This window comes from Prionailurus viverrinus, chromosome C1 (assembly GCF_022837055.1).
Source record: "Prionailurus viverrinus isolate Anna chromosome C1, UM_Priviv_1.0, whole genome shotgun sequence".
Taxonomy (NCBI): Eukaryota; Metazoa; Chordata; class Mammalia; order Carnivora; family Felidae; genus Prionailurus; species Prionailurus viverrinus.
Genome location: NC_062568.1, coordinates 193,261,858 through 193,279,306, shown reverse-complemented (window position 1 = coordinate 193,279,306; position 17,449 = coordinate 193,261,858). Strand labels below are relative to the sequence as shown.

Here is a 17,449-nt window from a genome sequence, read left to right as displayed (position 1 = left end):
AAGTTTGCAGCATTCATCCCGGGTTGACTACAGCTCCCAGAGTTCCCCGGCGCTTCCCGGTGCCGATTGGCCGAGCAGTCGGCTCCAAGGGGAGGTGTCGTCCCCGCCTCCCCGGGAAACAGGCATCTGATTGGCCGCGGCGCGGGCTTTTGTGTCCCCGCCCTCCCCCGAGGACCGCAGCAGGCTGAGCGGCGCTGCTGGTGTCAGAGCCCGGCGAGCGTTGGCAGTTCCGCGGCGGGGATGCTGAGGAGCGCTGGGCTGGCGAGCAGCCGTGGCCACTGCGGACTTCCGAGGTACTCCGGGCCGTAAAAACCCCTGGGCCGCTGCCAATCCCAGGTTCCTGAGGCCATTCACCGCTCCTGAAGCCGGCCGGGGCGAGAGTCCAGCGGAGCAGCGGCTGTTCCCTGATTCTGGGCTTTCGGAGCGTTCTGGAACCCCGAGAGACATCCCGGGGCTCTAGAACCTCCCCAGCGGCCCCCAGTCCCGGCTTCCTGCGTGCGTCTGTACAAAACCCCCTTGGGTGCACCGGTCGCCGGCGAGCCGTGGCCGGATCCTGGCACACAGCATGATCGTTGCAGACTCCGAGTGCGGCGCGCAGCTGAAGGGCTACCTGCCATTCTCCCCGGGCGGCGGCGGCGGCGGCGGCCCCGGGGCCGGAGAGGTAAGCAGCGCTCGAGCGACGCCACTCTTCCCTTGAGCCGCGGCGGGGCTTCGGGCTGTCCCGGGCTGAGTCTGTGCTTGCCCCCTTCCCCCCGCCCCGGCTCGGGGAGGGGGAGTGGAGGCGCGTAACCTACGAATGGGGTTGCATCAACTGGCAGTCTCGGCCCCCTCCGCTCCCTCCCCCCCGGGTTGTGGAACCTTCCCTGGCTCCCTAGGACTCCTGGCCAATGAGAGGGGAGCCTTCTCGAGGTTATCTCGGGTTTGGGCTCTCGACCGGAGAATCTTCAAGTCCAGGCAAATCCCGGCCGCCGCGGCTCGACCGACCACTCCTCCTCCCCGCCCCCTTCCGCAGATTCCCTTCCTCTGGGCTGGGGCTGACGGGCGGAGGACTCTTTCTAGGATACGTCCCAGTGCCAGTCTCCCAGTGCGGGGATTGGGGCACCTGGGACTTGCCAACGGAGGTCGACCTCGTCCCCCGTCCACACCTGCACCCCCGATAGGAAGCGGGGGAGAGCGGGCGCTCCAGGGCCTTGGCCAGCTGCCGGGTACGCGGCGGCGGCGGCCAAAGCTGGGGGAGAAGGGGAGAAACCCTGGACGCGGCTCCCGAAGGCGGGCGGCGATTAGCCTGCGCCCTGCTGACTGGTCTCGGGTCCCAGAAGTTTGCTTGGCCGGGACTCTTTGCGGCGAAGCTAGGAATAGCCTGGGCCTAACCTGACACACCCCCTGCTCCCTCCCCACACCCATCACCACCACCCCCGACGACAATGGACATCTAATCATTTCTTAAACCCCTACTAGATTCTGGTCTCCAGGTTTTGCCTTTTCTCCGAGTCCTCAGGACTAAACTAGCAAAATATGAGCTACACTGTAGCCCCATTTTCCAGGATGAGGAAATTGAGGTCCAGGAAGGGCTACAGAGAGACTTCCCTTCACTCGCCGCCACCAAGTAGCTCATTCTTTGGCCTGGGCGCCTCTAGGATTCCCTAGTGTGCTTGCCACTACATAGTTTTGCTTGGTTTTATTTCCAGGCCTGGAGTGTGGTGCAAGTGTATTGCTGGGGCTGGGAGTCTTGACAAGTGCCAGTCCTGTGTGACCCTGGAGAAATCGTTGCCCTTCTCTGAGCAGCATGGTTTCTAGGGGTCCCACCTCCAGCAGTGGATGGTTTGCGTCCTGGGTTTTCTGTGGGCTTGTTTATCCTTCCCCACCAGAGTTTAGGAGCCCCAATGTGCAGGAATGAAACGCATGCCTGTCCCTTCTCTGCTGTGAGTGGCTTTGGCCGAGTTACTTTACCCTCGGTCCATTTCTTTCTTGGAGGGTGGGAGCTGGATTTCTTGTTATTATTGAGAGCATCTAGCCACTAGCGGGGTGCTGGGTTCCAGTCCCGGCGTTCCCATTGCTGGCTGTGTGACCATAGCCAAGTGATCACAACTCTGATCTGCAACTTCTTCCCATGGAAATTTGATAGTATCACTGAGGATTGTTGGGAGAAATGACAGAATACAAGCAAAGGCTGAAGCACAGTGCCTGGAACTGAGTCAGATATGCTTGGTATTGTTAGAATGTGGTCATTTCCCTTTCCCCAGAGTGTGTCACAATGGGGTGCCTGAACCTGTCCCTCCTGCCTGAGGTGAGAGCCGGCCCATCCCTCTCTGAGTGCCTGGGAAGTGGCCTGGGGAGAAGAGAGTGCCTCGGGTGGTCTGGGCAGGCTCTGAGGGAGTGGCCTTTAGATGGAAGCCACTGTCAGCAGCAGGAGAAAGATGTTGATATCTGAACCCTTTCCACACACACTTTTTTTCTCTCTCTCAAGAAAAGAAGACCTTGGGAAGATGTCTACTTTAAGCAGAATCCTTAGAAGACAGCAGGGCGGCTGGACTTACAGAGCCTGGTGCCCTGGGCCCAAGGGAAGACCCACATGTACAGTCCCCTCGACGCTCATCTTTTCACCACATGCCCTTAACCTAAAGGGGTCAAGGTCTACAGACTCTAGGACTTCACTCTAGGACTGGTAGTGTGTTTTCAGAACCCTCTTGGGCTCTAGAATCACTTCCTCAAACATCACTTCCTCTGGGAAGCTTTCCCTCCCCCCACCCCCCATAAGTCCCTTCTGCATGCCCTCCTTCAGGCCTGCTTCTCTGTTGTTGGAGCTTTAATGCTATCCATAATGTAACAGTCCTGTAATCGGGCGTTTTGTGTGTCAACTTTGCTGGACTAGAGACACTCTGTAGGTCACATCCCTAGCACTGTTCTTAGCACCTGAGAAGCACTTGTAACTCTTTGCCCCTTGTTGGCTCCGCTGACACTTGAGAGCTGTGCATGCTTTGAAGCCAGATCTGAGCCCGTCTGGAACAGGACTCAGAAAGAGCCTCAATGAGCTGTCTCTGAAGAAGGAATAATAAGACCTATTTCCCTCAGGGTAGTGGTGAGAAATCAGCCAGATCAGATGTATAAAGCACTTAGCCTAGTGCCCAGCCCATGGCGCCACTCACACCAGCCTCCTTCCAAGGCTGGAGGCAAGAAGCTGCTTGAGCTCTTGGTCTCCCTCCCATGTGTAAATCCAGACAAGGATCCGAGTTCTGCAGGCAGCTGCCCATGGGGTGTTGTTGGGGGCGAATCTCTTCCCTTCCCAGCTGGTAGAGTGACTTCATAGGTATCTGTAGCTGAGTCCTGGGGGTTGCAGGCTCTGGATAGAAGACCAAGAATAAGGCTGGGCCTACTCCAAGAGGCTGATGTGGGTGATGGACAGAACCCTTAGAAGCCAAAGTGAACTGAGCACACATCCTAGGCTGGCCACTCGTCAGCCGGTGCTTAACCTTTGGAACCTTGATCTTTCTTTGTGGGCAACGTAGAGACCTCCACCCCCAAAACTGATGAAGATTATATAGTACCTGTGTGCAAATGCCTGAGCTACTATAAAAATTAACATTTAGTGAGTGCTTAAATTAGGAGCCAGCCATTGAGCTGGGCGGGGTGATCCTCTTCACAATTTGCCTGCCTGTTCAGGGGCCACCCAGAGGGACTTCAGTGTCACTGGGGTAACAGGGAGCCGGATCTAGTGTGTGCCCTCAAAGTAAGAAACAACACAGTGTGACAGGTGCTGTGACTGGGAAAAGTGGATCCCTCGGAATGTGGGCAGGGAGGAGAAGCTTCTGGTGAACCCCGGGTGCAAACCCTGACTTGACCTCTCTGAGCCTGTTTCCGTGTCTGTAAAATGCGAACCCTCAGAGTAGTAGTAGATCCTACCCTAAATGCACGTAAAACGCTTAGCTGATGGTAAAATCAGTGGTGTTACTACCATCCTTATTGATTTCCTACCCCAGGAAATAGGGGAGGGCTGATTTGGAGGCATCATCTCTTGGCAGGAGGACCCTGCCCTGTCTGCTTCCCCTGAAGTTCTGGGTGTCAAGGTCAGAGAAACTTTCAGGGTATTGGAGCTCTGGACTGGAATCTACTTGGGCTTGCCTTCAGGACTTTGTATTTTCTGTTCCCTTTGGATGGAATGCTGATCCCCTAGATCTTTATGGGCCCTGCTGCCTTCTCATCAACTCATTTAGATATTTGATATTTAGATAGCAACTCAAAGGTTCCCTCTTCAGTAGCTCTCCCTGTCTCCTTAAACTAATATATTGCATACTCCCACCCCATCATACACTCCCTCATTGATCTTTTTCATTTACTTTGTATAATCTGCGATTTGAAAGCCTGTTCACTGTTTGTCATTCTCCTTTAGATCATGAATTCTGTGAAGGCTGAGACTGTCTTTTCACCCCTGTTCTCTTGTTGCCTGCATTGTAGTCATCAGAAATATTTGTCGAGTGAACAGATTAACTCTGATTCCACCTGGAAAGCATTTAGCACAGTGCCTTATACTTGAGAAAATGATCAATAAATGGTGTGAACCAATGGCCTTCCACCCCAGCTGTAAATTATGCTGGGCCCCACCCAATTAAATTAGAATCGGAGGTGGGACCTTGACATTGGCATCTTTTTAAACGGGATTTTATACTGCTTGGGTTGAGAAGCCCTTGCTTGAAATTACAATGGGATTAACGGTAGCTGACTTTTATTAAGTGCTTAGTGCCATAGAGGTACTTACTGAGGTAAGGGGTAAGGGCTGTAGAGGTATTGTCTCATTAAATCCTCACGACTACCCAGTGAAAGTGGGTACTATTATCTCCATTATTTGGTGAGGAAACTGAGGCTCACACTGCTAGCAGATAGATAATAGGTGGTGGAGTTGTCATATGATCCCAGGCAGTTTGGGTCAAGAGCCCCTATCGTTTAACTGTACTCTATAATTATCATCATGGTGTCACCATCATCATAATTAGGAATGAAAATATTGGTGGGTCCAGACCTATCACCTAAAGGTATCAGTTCCTTCCCTTGACAGCTCCTGGGGCAGATTTTAGAGAGAGAAAGGGTTCCTAAGGCTGTTCCTCCCCAGGGGAGGCTGGGGGGAAGCCCTCCAGGTCCCCCCACCTATGGTTTTCTATCTGCCCTCTGGTCCCCTGAGGGGGAGGCCCAGATTGTGGAGTCAGCAGTCCTTATCTCCTAGACCGAGCTGTTAGGCTTTTTTCCTTTGGTGAGGGAGGAGGGAGATTAAAAGTGAGTACTTGGAGATTGTGGTGATTTTCTGTACTGGACTTGGACCAGCCTCGCCTGGTATCTCCCAGAAGTGTGGGCTGAAAGGGCCCCGAGACATTAGCCCAACTACCTTTTTTGTCCAAGATTAAGGCCCAGAGAGTCTAAGTCACCTTCTCAGAGTCACACAGCAAGTTAGTAACAGAACTGGTACTCCGACCTGGGACTTCCAGATCCCACTGTTCTTTCTGTGTGGGCTTTCAGAGCCCCAGAGTTCTGCTTCAAGAGGCTTTTGACCATCTGAGGAGGAAGTTTCAATTATAATCTTTAGGCCCTGGACACCTGGGGATTGATATTAAGTCCGGTTTCCAATGAGGAGGGGGAGTTAGGGGGACGCCCTCTCTGTCCAGTGAGGGCATGACTCTGGTTTGGGTAAACTGTTTCCAAGGCCGGTACCGAGAAGAGCCTCCCTCCCAGTTATCAAAACAAATGAGTAAATAAAACATCCTCTCTGAACCCCACCTCTCAGACTAGGAGCAGATTTAGTGAGTATATGACTCCTATGGTTTCTAAAGAGTCTCCAGTACATGAGGTCAGAATAGCTGCTACCGTCAGCTTTCTATGCCCTGCCTGGATTCCCTCCATGCCTCTCTGCTTTCTCTGTTTTCTTCCTTCACAGATTAGTATGAATGACCTGGCCCTGCCTTCCGCAGAATGTGATCTGGTATCAGGGAGACCTGAATCAGACAATTAGAAGACAATGGTTTCAGAACCAAAAGCACTAGGAATGGTGGGGTCACAGATAAGGGTCATCAGAAGGTTCCCAGACCTGGAAGACTCTTGGTTGTGCAAAAGGAGTGACCAGTGGGAGAGCAGGGGACCTAAACCACTAATTTATCTGGAAGGCTAATGGGAGCTGGAGTCAGGGTTTTAAGCCAACTGATGAGATTTGCACTTAGGAAAATTTCCTTTGGCTGCGGAAGGTTCGCCCTCCTGGAAACCACCATGTCGTGGACTCGTTCAATGTGCTCCTAGTTCCAGAGGTATAGTTCAGGGAAGATGTTTTCTTTATTCGTTCCCTTTGTTAATTTGGTAGAGGATGGGTAGGAGAGGGCAGGGCCACAGAGGCAGGGAGACCATCCGTGAGGCTGTGGGTGGTGATCCAGACAAGAGATGGTTGTAGTCTATGAAGTGGTGATGGTGGGAAGGATGAGAAGGGAGCATTTGAGAATAACTGAGTCTGCATCATAGGGAATCTAAGGTACTTGGTGATCCGGCTTCAGGATGCAAATGAGGGGGTTTCTTGTATGGAATCTCCAAGGCTGCTAAAAAGGTGGCCTCCTAGAGATGTGCACCATGGTGGCTATATATCTCCATTCCCCACGCACCTCCCAGCCAATACTGGGGCTCCTGGGTCCCTGCCCAGTTCCTGAAGAAGTCACCCTGTGGGGCGAGCCCTCTTTTTTGCTTACCCTTTCTCCACCTGCCAACAGGTGTGCATCTCCCACCTGAGTCCTCTGTGTAGGGTGCACCAAAAGGGTGGTTTGAAAAGCTCAGTGTGGCTTCTTGGGTAGGAAGAAAAAGATGGAGAGTGAACTATGCTCCTAGTCCTCTCTTTTACCTCCAACAGCCATGATGTATTTCCTTCTAGGAGCAGAGGGGAAGTCGGACTCGGCGAGGTCCCCGAGGGCCCAGCGCCTTCATCCCAGTGGAGGAGGTAAGTTTGGAAGGGGTTGGGAATTCTTGATCCCTGGGAAGAACGGACATGGGACCTTGTGTGTGGGGGTGGGGGGTAGGGGGGTATCTTTGCCAGGCTCTTGAAATAGCAGCTTTGAAACTACCCTTTCAGGTTCCTGACTCATTTAACCCACAAAGAACTCTATGGAGCATGCATATCACAACCCCATGTTGCTAGGAAGAAACAGGCTCAAAGAGATAAAGTGATAATGACACTGCTAGGTAATAAACTTTTGATTCCCAGGAAAAGGACTTTTTGCCTTAAGAAGCTAGAACTGTCTATGCTAACTGCTCTTCCTTGACTACACATATATTACTTTTTTTTCAACTTCAAAAGTATTATCTTGTTCCTTACAGAAAGCCTTTTTATGTTTCAGAAAGCTTTGGTCTCCGTAATCCCATCTCCCAAAAAGATAATCACTGTTACTTAACCATTTATCACCGTTTTCTGGGCCTTTTTTTTTTTTTTTTTTCCCATATAGAACCAAGGTCATACTTTACATCCTTTGGTGTGGGGGCAAGGTTATTGTCACGTTCCTTATTTTTTTTCACTTACTACAACAGAGACTTCTTTAATCCACGGAGTCAGATCGCTCATTAATTTTTTTTATTTTTAAAAGCCGATTTATTTATATTGAGAAAGAGAGCATGTGCACGAGCAGGTGGGGAGCAGAGAGAGGATCCAAGCAGGCTCCATCCACACTGCCAGTGCAGGGCCAGACGAGGGTCTCAAATTCACAAACCCTGAGATTATGACCTGAGCCGAAACCAAGAGTTGGACACTTAACTGACTGAACCACCCAGGTGCTCCTCATTCATTCATTTTTTTAACAGGTATCTATTGAATGACTAAATGTCAGGCACTGTTGTAGGTGCTGAGGGTACAGCAGAGGCCAAGACAGACAAAAATCCTTGCCATCTTGTAGCTGACATTCTGGTGTGGGGCTGCTGGTGGCAGTGGGGTAATCCTCCAAACGCTTGCACAGCAAAATGTGAAAATAAGTTTCCTCCTATTTCTTTGGTCTTCAGTGGACAAAACAAATGTTTTCTTTCGTCGTCCTCTTTGCTTTCCTAAGTTGGCAAATATCTAACCACCCCCCCCCTTCCCTCTCCACCCTTTGTAAATGGAAAGCAAACAGCCACCTGCTGATTATTTATGTCTAGCCCAGAATTTTAAACTCAAGTATTGTTCTTGTATTTTATTTTTTCATCTGTAAATAACCAGTCCTCTTTCATTTTTTTAAGTTTTATTTACGTAAGTCATCTCTACACTCTATGTGGGGCTTGAACCCCAACCCCAAGAGCTGCACTCTCCCCCCGACTGAGCCAGCCAGGTGCCCCAATAACCAGTCCTTCTTTATGATGAGAAAAGAAATAGGTTTTGTTGCTAATCTGGACTTCAGTCCACGTTCTGTCATTTACTAGATCTGTAACCTTGAGAAAGGAAATCACTTAGTGAATTATCTCTTCCTCCCCTGTGTTCCTTTTTTTGGACATGGTGGTCATTTTTAGTTTTCTCAGTCCCAACACAGTGAATGTGTTGGGTCTCTTCGGTGTTGAGGGCAGGAGGGGAACCCACCCTCTGGTCACCTTTGCTTGGCAGGTCCTTCGGGAGGGAGCAGAGAGCCTGGAGCAACATCTGAGGCTGGAGGCATTGATGTCCTTGGGGCGAGTGGACAACCTGGCGGTGGTGATGGGCCTGCACCCTGACTACCTTAGCAGCTTTTGGCGTCTACACTACCTCCTGCTGCACACAGATGGGCCCCTGGCCAGCTCGTGGCGCCACTACATTGCCATCATGGTGAGCCTGTCTGAGCCCAACTCTTGTACGGGTGGCCACGTGGGGGGACTTGGTCTTTTGATTTCTTTGCTGGGTGCTTCCTGAACTCATTTCATGGGACAGGAGAGAGGCAGCCCTGAGCAGAGGAAAGCCCTAGTTTTATCTGATTATCCACAAAATTTTGGATTTTGAAGACTGGCATTTTTATTTATTTTTTAATTTTTTTTTTTATTCATTTATTTTGAAAGAGAGAGAAAGCACGACTGGGGCAGGGTCTGAGAGACAGAGGAGAGAGCGAGAATCCTAAGTAGGTTCCACACCAACAGTGCAGGGCTCGAGCCCACAGGCCATGAGATCGTGACCTGAGCCAAAGTTGGATGCTCAACCAACTAAGCCACCCAGGTGCCCCGAAGAGAGGCATTTTTAGTGCCTGCTTTACGAACTAGCAAACTGAGGCACGAAGGAGTCAGGTGACCTGCCTAAGGTAGGACAGCAAACTAGTGGAACTATGGTTAGAACCTAAGTTTCCCGCCTCTCAGGCAACAGTGAGGCCTGTGATGTCTCCATCCACAAGCCAGGTTCTGTCCACCCCCTCCATAGGCTGCCGCCCGCCACCAGTGTTCCTACCTGGTGGGGTCCCACATGGCTGAGTTTCTGCAGACTGGTGGTGACCCTGAGTGGCTGCTCGGTCTCCATCATGCCCCCGAGAAGCTGCGCAAGCTCAGCGAGATCAACAAGTTGCTGGCACACCGGCCGTGGCTCATCACCAAGGAGCACATCCAGGTGCGGTGGGCAGAGAGGCAGGTCCCGGAGGGAGCACGGGGGCTGGGCCGGGACATGTCAGGCAGTCAGCCCGGGGTCAGGCACTGAGCGAGTCTGGCCTCCTTTCCTCTCCAGGCCTTGCTGAAGACGGGCGAGCACAGCTGGTCTCTGGCGGAGCTCATCCAGGCCCTGGTCCTGCTCACCCACTGCCACTCGCTGGCCTCCTTTGTGTTTGGCTGCGGCATCCTCCCTGAGGGGGACCCAGAGGGCAGCCCTGCCCCCCAGGCACCTTCACCTCCCAGTGAGCAGAGCAGCCCCCCCAGCAGGGACCCAATGAACAACTCTGGGGTAAGTCGTGCGGCTGGGTCTTGCTGGGAGAGGAAGCTGTCATGGCCTCCGGTCCTTGGATGGAAGCCACCACTTCCCTATCTCACACCGAGAGGCCTCAGAAAAGTTAGTTGACTTTGAAACTCCCATTTTCTCATCTGTGACATGGGGCTAAATATCTCTACTTCATGGCAGTTGTGAGGATTAAATGAAACAACCGTGTGGGGTCTCTCAGCATGCAGCCTCACAGACTTAAAGCCTCCCGGGTGTTAGCACTTTACAAACACAAAGCTTGCTTCTTATTTAGAAGGGGGCCTTGTGTGTTTTAATATAAAATTACAGATACTTTAACCATCCCTTTCCTGTGAGGGCAGTTGATGCTCAGAGAAGACATGTCTGTCCTGTAGCTTCTTAAACTTCACTTTGGGAAGCACAGAGCATGCGAGCCGCCCAGCACCGCAGCCGCCGCGGGAGGCCTTCGCCATCACTCAGGAAGGCCTGGCTTGTGGGAAAGGGGTGTGGAGTTTCCTGGGGCCGGGGAGTAAATGGTCACCACTGGGTCCCTCCTCCAGGGCTTCGAGGCTGCCCGAGACGTGGAAGCGTTGATGGAGCGCATGAGGCAGCTGCAGGAGAGCCTGTTACGGGATGAGGGAGCATCCCAGGAGGAGATGGAGAGCCGCTTTGAGCTGGAGAAGTCAGAGAGCCTTCTGGTGGCTCCCTCAGGTAGAGGACCATAGGCCTCCAGGCCCCAGGGGCTGCCCCCTTCTGACACCATCTCTCCTGGGGAGTAGGCAACTCTGCATAGCACCTCTTGTGTTTGGAGGCCACATCTCAACCACTCCTTCTAAGAGGTTCTGAGAGTGGACTTTAGGGTCAGACCTGGATTTGAATCGTGACCTGTCAGCCCTTCCGGCAGTGTGACCACTGAGAAGTCACTTCCTGTCTCAGGGCCTCAGTCTCCTCCCATGTGAAGGATTGGTTTGTAGGGTAAATGGGACAACAGAAGCAAAGCTCTTAGCACAGAGTGGGTGGCTCCACAAATGACTACTATTGTTAGGATCGCTAGTATTCTTACTGGGGGCCTTATCCCCCAGGTCCCTGGGCCTGACTCACCTCCTGCCGTAGCGAGGGGCTTTCTCTGGCCCTCCACTCTGCATTCACCGGCCACCTACTGATGAATCAGTAGATGCCCCTGTACTCCGTGCCTGGGCCTCACTTTGACCTCTTTCTGATGTACTTAGCTGACATCCTGGAGCCCTCTCCACACCCAGACATGCTGTGCTTTGTGGAGGACCCCACTTTTGGATATGAGGACTTCACCCGGCGAGGGGCTCAGGCACCCCCCACCTTCCGTGCCCAGGTAGGCTCTCCACACTATTCTTGGCATTGCTCTGGATTTACAAATAAGCAAGGGGTAGATGGTGTGAGTGCTTAGAGAGTCGGGCACCTGCTCCTTCAAGATTTGATGAGGGAAATGGGAGACCCTAGATCATGACAGGACATGTCTGTGCCCTAAGCTCAGGGGATCCTGATTCTAGGGAGAAGGTCATCACCAAGGTGCATCTTCCTTGGCTTCTTAGGCCCAGACCAAGCAGCAGGTTAGATTTGTGGGGTGGGAAGGAGACATTATAGAGAGTGAAGTTGTGCTCCAGCGAATGGGGCCCCTATGGCCAGTCTTGGGCCCCAAAGATTCTACTCACTGACCCCTTACCATGTTTCTCAGGATTATACCTGGGAAGACCATGGCTATTCACTGATCCAACGGCTCTACCCTGAGGGTGGGCAGCTGTTGGATGAGAAGTTCCAGGCAGCTTATAGCCTCACCTACAACACCATTGCCATGCACAGTGGAGTAGACACCTCCATGCTCCGGAGGGCCATCTGGAATTACATCCACTGTGTCTTTGGTATCAGGTGAGCAATATATTCCCTCATCCAGGCCTATGTGCACTACAAGTCCTCAATCTGAGCTCACAGCTGTTTCCTTTTCTCTTTGTTTCTTTTCCCTTCTTCCTGCCTATACTATTTTTTCAACACAAATTTATTTCATTGCTGATTATAAAAGATAGTATGCTCACTGTTTGAACCTTATAAACAAAACTCTTTAATCCCACCTCCTAGAGATAACTATGGAGATATAGAGAGAGACTGTGTGTATTTCCATTCCAAGTAGGAGTTCTTCTCTTAGCAATAAATAAGGACAACATAAATGCCCATCAGTGTGGGACTCTAAATAACGTTATATCCACCCAGTGAAAAAGTCTGCAGGTATTACAAATTATAATGACCTCTTTATATTGCTATGGGAAATTATTCAAAATGTATTGAGAAAAGAGAAAGCTGGTTACCAACCAGAATCTTTTTGTGCCCCCTCTTTTTTTTTTTTTTTTTTTTTTACTAAAAATATGTGCATGCATGGGAAGTGTGTGGAAGGTTATACACTAAAATGTGAATTAATAATGGTTGTCTCTGCATCGTATGTGATTAATTACATTTCATCTTGTTACCTAAGTATTTTCTGATTAAGAAAAAAATTTTAAGTTTATTTATTTTGGGGGAGAGAGAAAGAGAGAGAGAGCACCGGAGGGGCAGAGAGAGGGAGAGGGAGAGAATTCCAAGTAGGCTCTGCGCTGTCAGTATAGAGCCCAATGTGGGGCTCAGACTCACGAACTGTGAGATCATGACCTGAGCCAAAATCCACAGTCAGATGCCTAACTGACTGAGCCACTCAGGCGCCCCTCTGATTAAAAGTAGATTTTTTTTTTTTTAATTGATAGAATCATGCTTGATATTTTTTCACTCAGTAATTTATTGTTAACTGCCTTCCTTGTCAGTATGAATGGGTCTTTTATTTATGCTTTTTCACCACTGCATGGTATTTTGTTATGGATGTAGCATAATTCAATCATTTCCCTATTGTTGGATGTGTAGATAGGTTACAGTTTTTCACTATTGCAAACACCACGTGCACTGACTAGCCTTATACCTAAGTCCTTGCGGGTGAGCCGTAGGTATGAAATTACCTGTCAAGGATGTACACAGATCAATTTTTTTTTAATGTGTATTTATTTTTGAGAGAGTGAGCAGGGGAGGGGCAGAGAAAGAGGCAGACAAGAAAGAGCCCCATGGGGGCTCAAACCCACAAATCACAAGATCATGACTTGAGCTGAAGTCTGACGCTTAACTGACTGAGCCACCCAGGTGCCCCCAATTTTTTTTTTTTAATCTCACTCTGATAACATTGTGGGAAATTCAAAGAATTGAGGGAAAAAAACCAATTTCCCCAAATTCAACTACTCCACAACCCACATTCACATCCTGTGACATTCTTTCTCCATTGTTTTTCTTCTTTCTAATATAGTTGCTTTTGTGTAATTGGAATTATAATGGTTATTATATTTTTTCAAATATGTGTTTGATGTTTGTAAGGAGAAACAACTGGATTTAGAGTAAATTTAGGAAACAGAGATAACAGGGGCGCCTGGGTGGCTCAGTCGGTTAAGCGCCCGACTTCGGCTCAGGTCGTGATCTCATGGTCCGTGAGTTCGAGCCCCGCGTCGGGCTCTGTGCTGACAGCTCAGAGCCTGGAGCCTGTTTCGGATTCTGTGTCTCCCTCTCTCTGACCCTCCCCCGTTCATGCTCTGTCTCTCTCTGTCTCAAAAATAAATAAACATTTAAAAAAAAAAAAAAAACAGAGATAACAAAAAGGAGAAAATAAAGATCATCCACGATCCCACCTGCTCTTATTATTGTCAAGTATTTCTTTTCTGTCTTCCCACCCACAAATAACCAAAACATATCATTCTACAAACATAAGATTTTCTTCCTACTCACTTCACTGATTTTACTCAATCAAATGTGTGCATATTTTAGTGAACACACGATCTTGCTTTTCTCATTTAATGGTGTATTCCAAGCATCACATCAACAAAAAAAAAAAATCCCCAAATTTTTAAAAAGGCACGTGTTCCCTGTAGAAAATGCATGTTGCTAGTTTAAATCATATTTGATTGAGTGGATTGAGTTGTACTTACATGGGCATCCTCTTGCCGGTCATTGACAGACTTCCAGTTCAGGGGAGGTAGAGGAGAGACAGACATCTTTTTTTTTTAATTTTTTTTTTTTAACATTTATTTATTTTTGAGACAGAGAGAGAGCATGAACAGGGGAGGGTCAGAGAGAGAGGGAGACACAGAATCCGAAACAGGCTTCAGGCTCTGAGCTGTCAGCACAGAGCCCGATGCAGGGCTCGAACTCACGGACAGTGAGATCATGACCTGAGCCGAAGTCGGCCGCTTAACCGACTGAGCCACCCAGGCGCCCCGAGACAGACATCTTTGAGTGTGGCACAGACTAATTCCTGTCCAGCTCCCACATCCGGGCTCCCCCATTCTCCAACAGGGTCCTTGCTCCTATACCTTTGTCTACTGAGTCTGTCCTCCGGTTCTCAACCAGTCTTCCCCATCCACACCAGTCTGTGATGACTAACTGGCTCCCTGGACTAGGGAGTGACAAAGTGGCTTCTAGACAGGTCACCAACTTGCTCTTTGAACACGTTGATTGGCTTCTCCAGGCTTAGTTTGCCCATCTGTAAAAAAGAATACCATTTCTTTTTCGCTTTGCCTCTTCCTTCTCCAGGGAAAATATTTGTACAGGCCTCCTGCCCCTTCTTCCATGGCCTTTACTATAGTGACCTTGGAGCCAGGCAGAGATGGGTTTGAATTCCATTCCCAGGACAAGTGACTTCACTTGCCTGAATCTCCATTTCAGCTGTAAAATGGGGCTGATGAATCTGGCGTATTATATGTAATAGTTCGGTAGACAGCATATATAGTAGTTTTGAGGATTCCGTGAGCACATGTTCATGCAGCTCATGGCTAATTCTCTGCAATCTTTGGAGTGGTCCCCTGCCAGTCTAGCAGTGGCCTGAGATGTGGGACATCAGCTACTTTTCTAAGAGGAACCAAACTTCTACCCGCTTCCTGCATTCTGCCTTTTCTTGCCACACGCTGTTCCTCCTTCTGAAGGGTGGGGTTAGGGGACAAGAGTCAACTTCTGGGAGCAGAGGATGGGTGATGCTGTTGGGGTCTTTCCATCCAGATATGATGACTATGACTACGGGGAGGTGAACCAGCTCCTGGAACGGAACCTCAAGGTCTATATCAAGACGGTGGCCTGCTACCCAGAGAAGACCACCCGAAGAATGTACAACCTCTTCTGGAGGCACTTCCGCCATTCAGAGAAGGTACAGCCCACGGGGGAAGGGGGAGTCAGCACCCAACGAGGTATCCCAGATGGAGTCTTCTGCCAGTTGGGACACCTGGGTTCAAGTCCTACTATAGTGTGTGATTTTCACATTTACTCACCTATAAAATGGGAACGTGCTTCACGGGGTCCTCAGTGGCAGCCAGGAGGACCTAGGTTCAAATCCTAACATTGTCACTCAGCATTGTGACCTTGGGCAAGTCACTTTGCCCCTCTGAGCTTGTTCTCTTTACAGTGAGAGCAAATGTGCCCACATTTCAAGGTCGCTGGCGGGGGGGGGGGGGGGGGGGATGAAACGAGAAAGTGAATGCCCGGGGGTGGCGCTTGTTTTTAGCTTTGGAGGATAGAGAGATCAGTGGGGATAAGGATAAATGTGCTAGAAATTCTTCAGCAGTCGTTGTCCCCAACTGCTCCGAGCCTTCAGAAAGGTCAGGGCATCTTTATGGGAGAGATGGATGAGGTGAGTGGTGACTGGTCAGGGGAAGTGGCAGTCTGGGGGGATGGGGATGGAGAGGAGTGACACCAGTTGCCAACAAGCCCTTGTCTGTGCCCCAGGTCCACGTGAACTTGCTGCTCCTGGAGGCCCGCATGCAGGCTGCCCTTCTCTACGCCCTCCGTGCCATCACCCGCTACATGACCTGACTGCGAGCAGGATCTGGGCCCGGAGCAGCTGACCCTGGGGGCATCCTCCTCCCTGCAAGGACTTCTCTTTCTGGAGACAGACCCCGATCCTTTTCTGTCCCAGCCCCCCCTCCCCTACTCCGGAGGTGGGCTTGTGTGTGACTTGTAGCCCCTGAGCCGTACCCTCCTTTTTTCTCACCAGAACGGACAGGATCATTGCATTGACCTCAGCAGAGATCTCTGCAGAGATCTCAGCTCTGCCCTCGGGAGCTGGAAGAGGAGGACTAGCAGATCGCAAGGGACCATGCCCCTCTTCCTGCCCCTGACCCCAGAGGCGGAGGGCACCGGAAGGAAATGAGCTGAGCTCAGACTCTCCTGCCAGCAGGCTGAGCCGCAGGCATCACAAGTACTGTGGCCTTCCTGGACTGGGAAGTCCCTGCCTGCCCCTGAAGGAGAGGGGCAGACACCTGCAGGGACTGACACTCCAGGCAGTTGTGCCCTTTCTCCTCCTCCTCCTCCCTCACTCCCAGAGTTCATTACCTCCCACCTGCCATTCACCCATCAATGTGAAAGTCAGTGTCACAGCTGGTCTGTGTGTTCGGCTCCCCAGAAGCCTGTTCTGTTGGGCAGCCTGAAGGCCCCCTGTTCCCTAGTTGCCCTGATCCTAGTTTAGCACCTTTGACTTCCTTCACCCTCTGACTCTTTTTTTCCCATGCCTGATGGTGTGAGGCCCCAGAAGAGAGATCAAGCACGTCAAAAAAGTAGATTGTCTCTAGAGAGCTTGGGGTGTCTGTGGCTCCCTCTGACTTCTGAAGAGGAGGGAGTATTATAAATTTTCTGTATTTTTGGTTCTTTATGGGTGAGGTTCTTGGGGGCCTCACTTCTCTAGCCACAGTCAATGCCTGAGGAGAAGGACAAGGAGAAATCTGTTCTGCCCGGGACTGTACCTGCCCTACAGAGGCCAGCACCCCACCCTCCTATCTCCCACGGCTGTGCCACAGACATTTCCCAACGAGTGAGCCTTCCTAGGTAGCTTAGGAGGAATGGGCTCAGGGGGAGAGTCAGGAGACCCTAGGGTCTTGTTTGGGTCCTGCCCAAACTGGTCAGGTGACCAGGGCTATGTTGCCAAACATCTTTGACCTCCGTTTTTACAGTCGCAGACTGAAGGCTGAGACTGTATGTGATGTCTGAGTCTCCTCTGGGCTTCTCAGGCCAACCTGCCAGCAGCGAACTGCAAATCTTGCAGAATCTCAAAGGCCTCTAGGGACGCCCCGCCCTGGCAGTCAGTCTCTCCTGGCCACCTTCCAAGGACACCTCCCTCCCACCCCACCCCCCATCCCAGTTTCTGTCCCCTCCTCGATTTAAGTGGATTGCTCGGAGGCAGAAGCAGCCAAGGACCGATCCCAGGCACTTTCTGTAGCAAATAAGCTGTGAATTATGACGTCCCTTGCCTTTCTTCTGGCACGATGTGCCTGCTCTCTGACCAGTTTGGTGACTGAAGAAAGGCAAGGGTCATGATGCTGCTGCTTCTGACCCTCCTCTCTGAAGAGGGACAGAAGAGGAGCCCGTTCAGCGTGCCACATTTCATACCCGTGCAGGCATGGGGAAGCGGCTGGCACCCCCTTCAGGCCTCAGGCCCTCTGTGCAATGAAGCTGAGCAGGAGGGAAGAGGCCCCAGCATTGGGGTTCGGCTTCTAGAAGGGACGTCATGACTCT

The 17,449-nt window shown here is 50.8% G+C and overlaps 1 protein-coding gene across 1 annotated transcript; it reads left to right on the top strand.

The window, feature by feature from the left end:
- Nucleotides 1-162: 162 nt before the first annotated feature.
- Nucleotides 163-17,069, top strand: SESN2 (sestrin 2). The gene is made up of 10 exons (XM_047870793.1): nucleotides 163-661; nucleotides 6,893-6,958; nucleotides 8,582-8,779; nucleotides 9,359-9,541; nucleotides 9,656-9,868; nucleotides 10,420-10,570; nucleotides 11,089-11,207; nucleotides 11,571-11,761; nucleotides 14,948-15,092; nucleotides 15,668-17,069. Exons 1-10 carry the CDS (start codon nucleotides 566-568, stop codon nucleotides 15,752-15,754), a joined length of 1,449 nt encoding a protein of 482 aa, XP_047726749.1. The 5' UTR covers nucleotides 163-565; the 3' UTR covers nucleotides 15,755-17,069.
- The last annotated feature ends 380 nt before the right edge of the window (nucleotides 17,070-17,449 follow it).

Bases quoted from the DNA above. Each gene is read 5' to 3' on its own strand.
- SESN2 (XM_047870793.1), top strand. From the start codon at position 566: ATGATCGTTGCAGACTCCGAGTGCGGCGCGCAGCTGAAGGGCTACCTG. The intron at 11,208-11,570 runs GTAGGCTCTCCA...CATGTTTCTCAG, and splicing joins CCCCCACCTTCCGTGCCCAG to GATTATACCTGGGAAGACCA. The intron at 11,762-14,947 runs GTGAGCAATATA...CTTTCCATCCAG, and splicing joins CACTGTGTCTTTGGTATCAG to ATATGATGACTATGACTACG.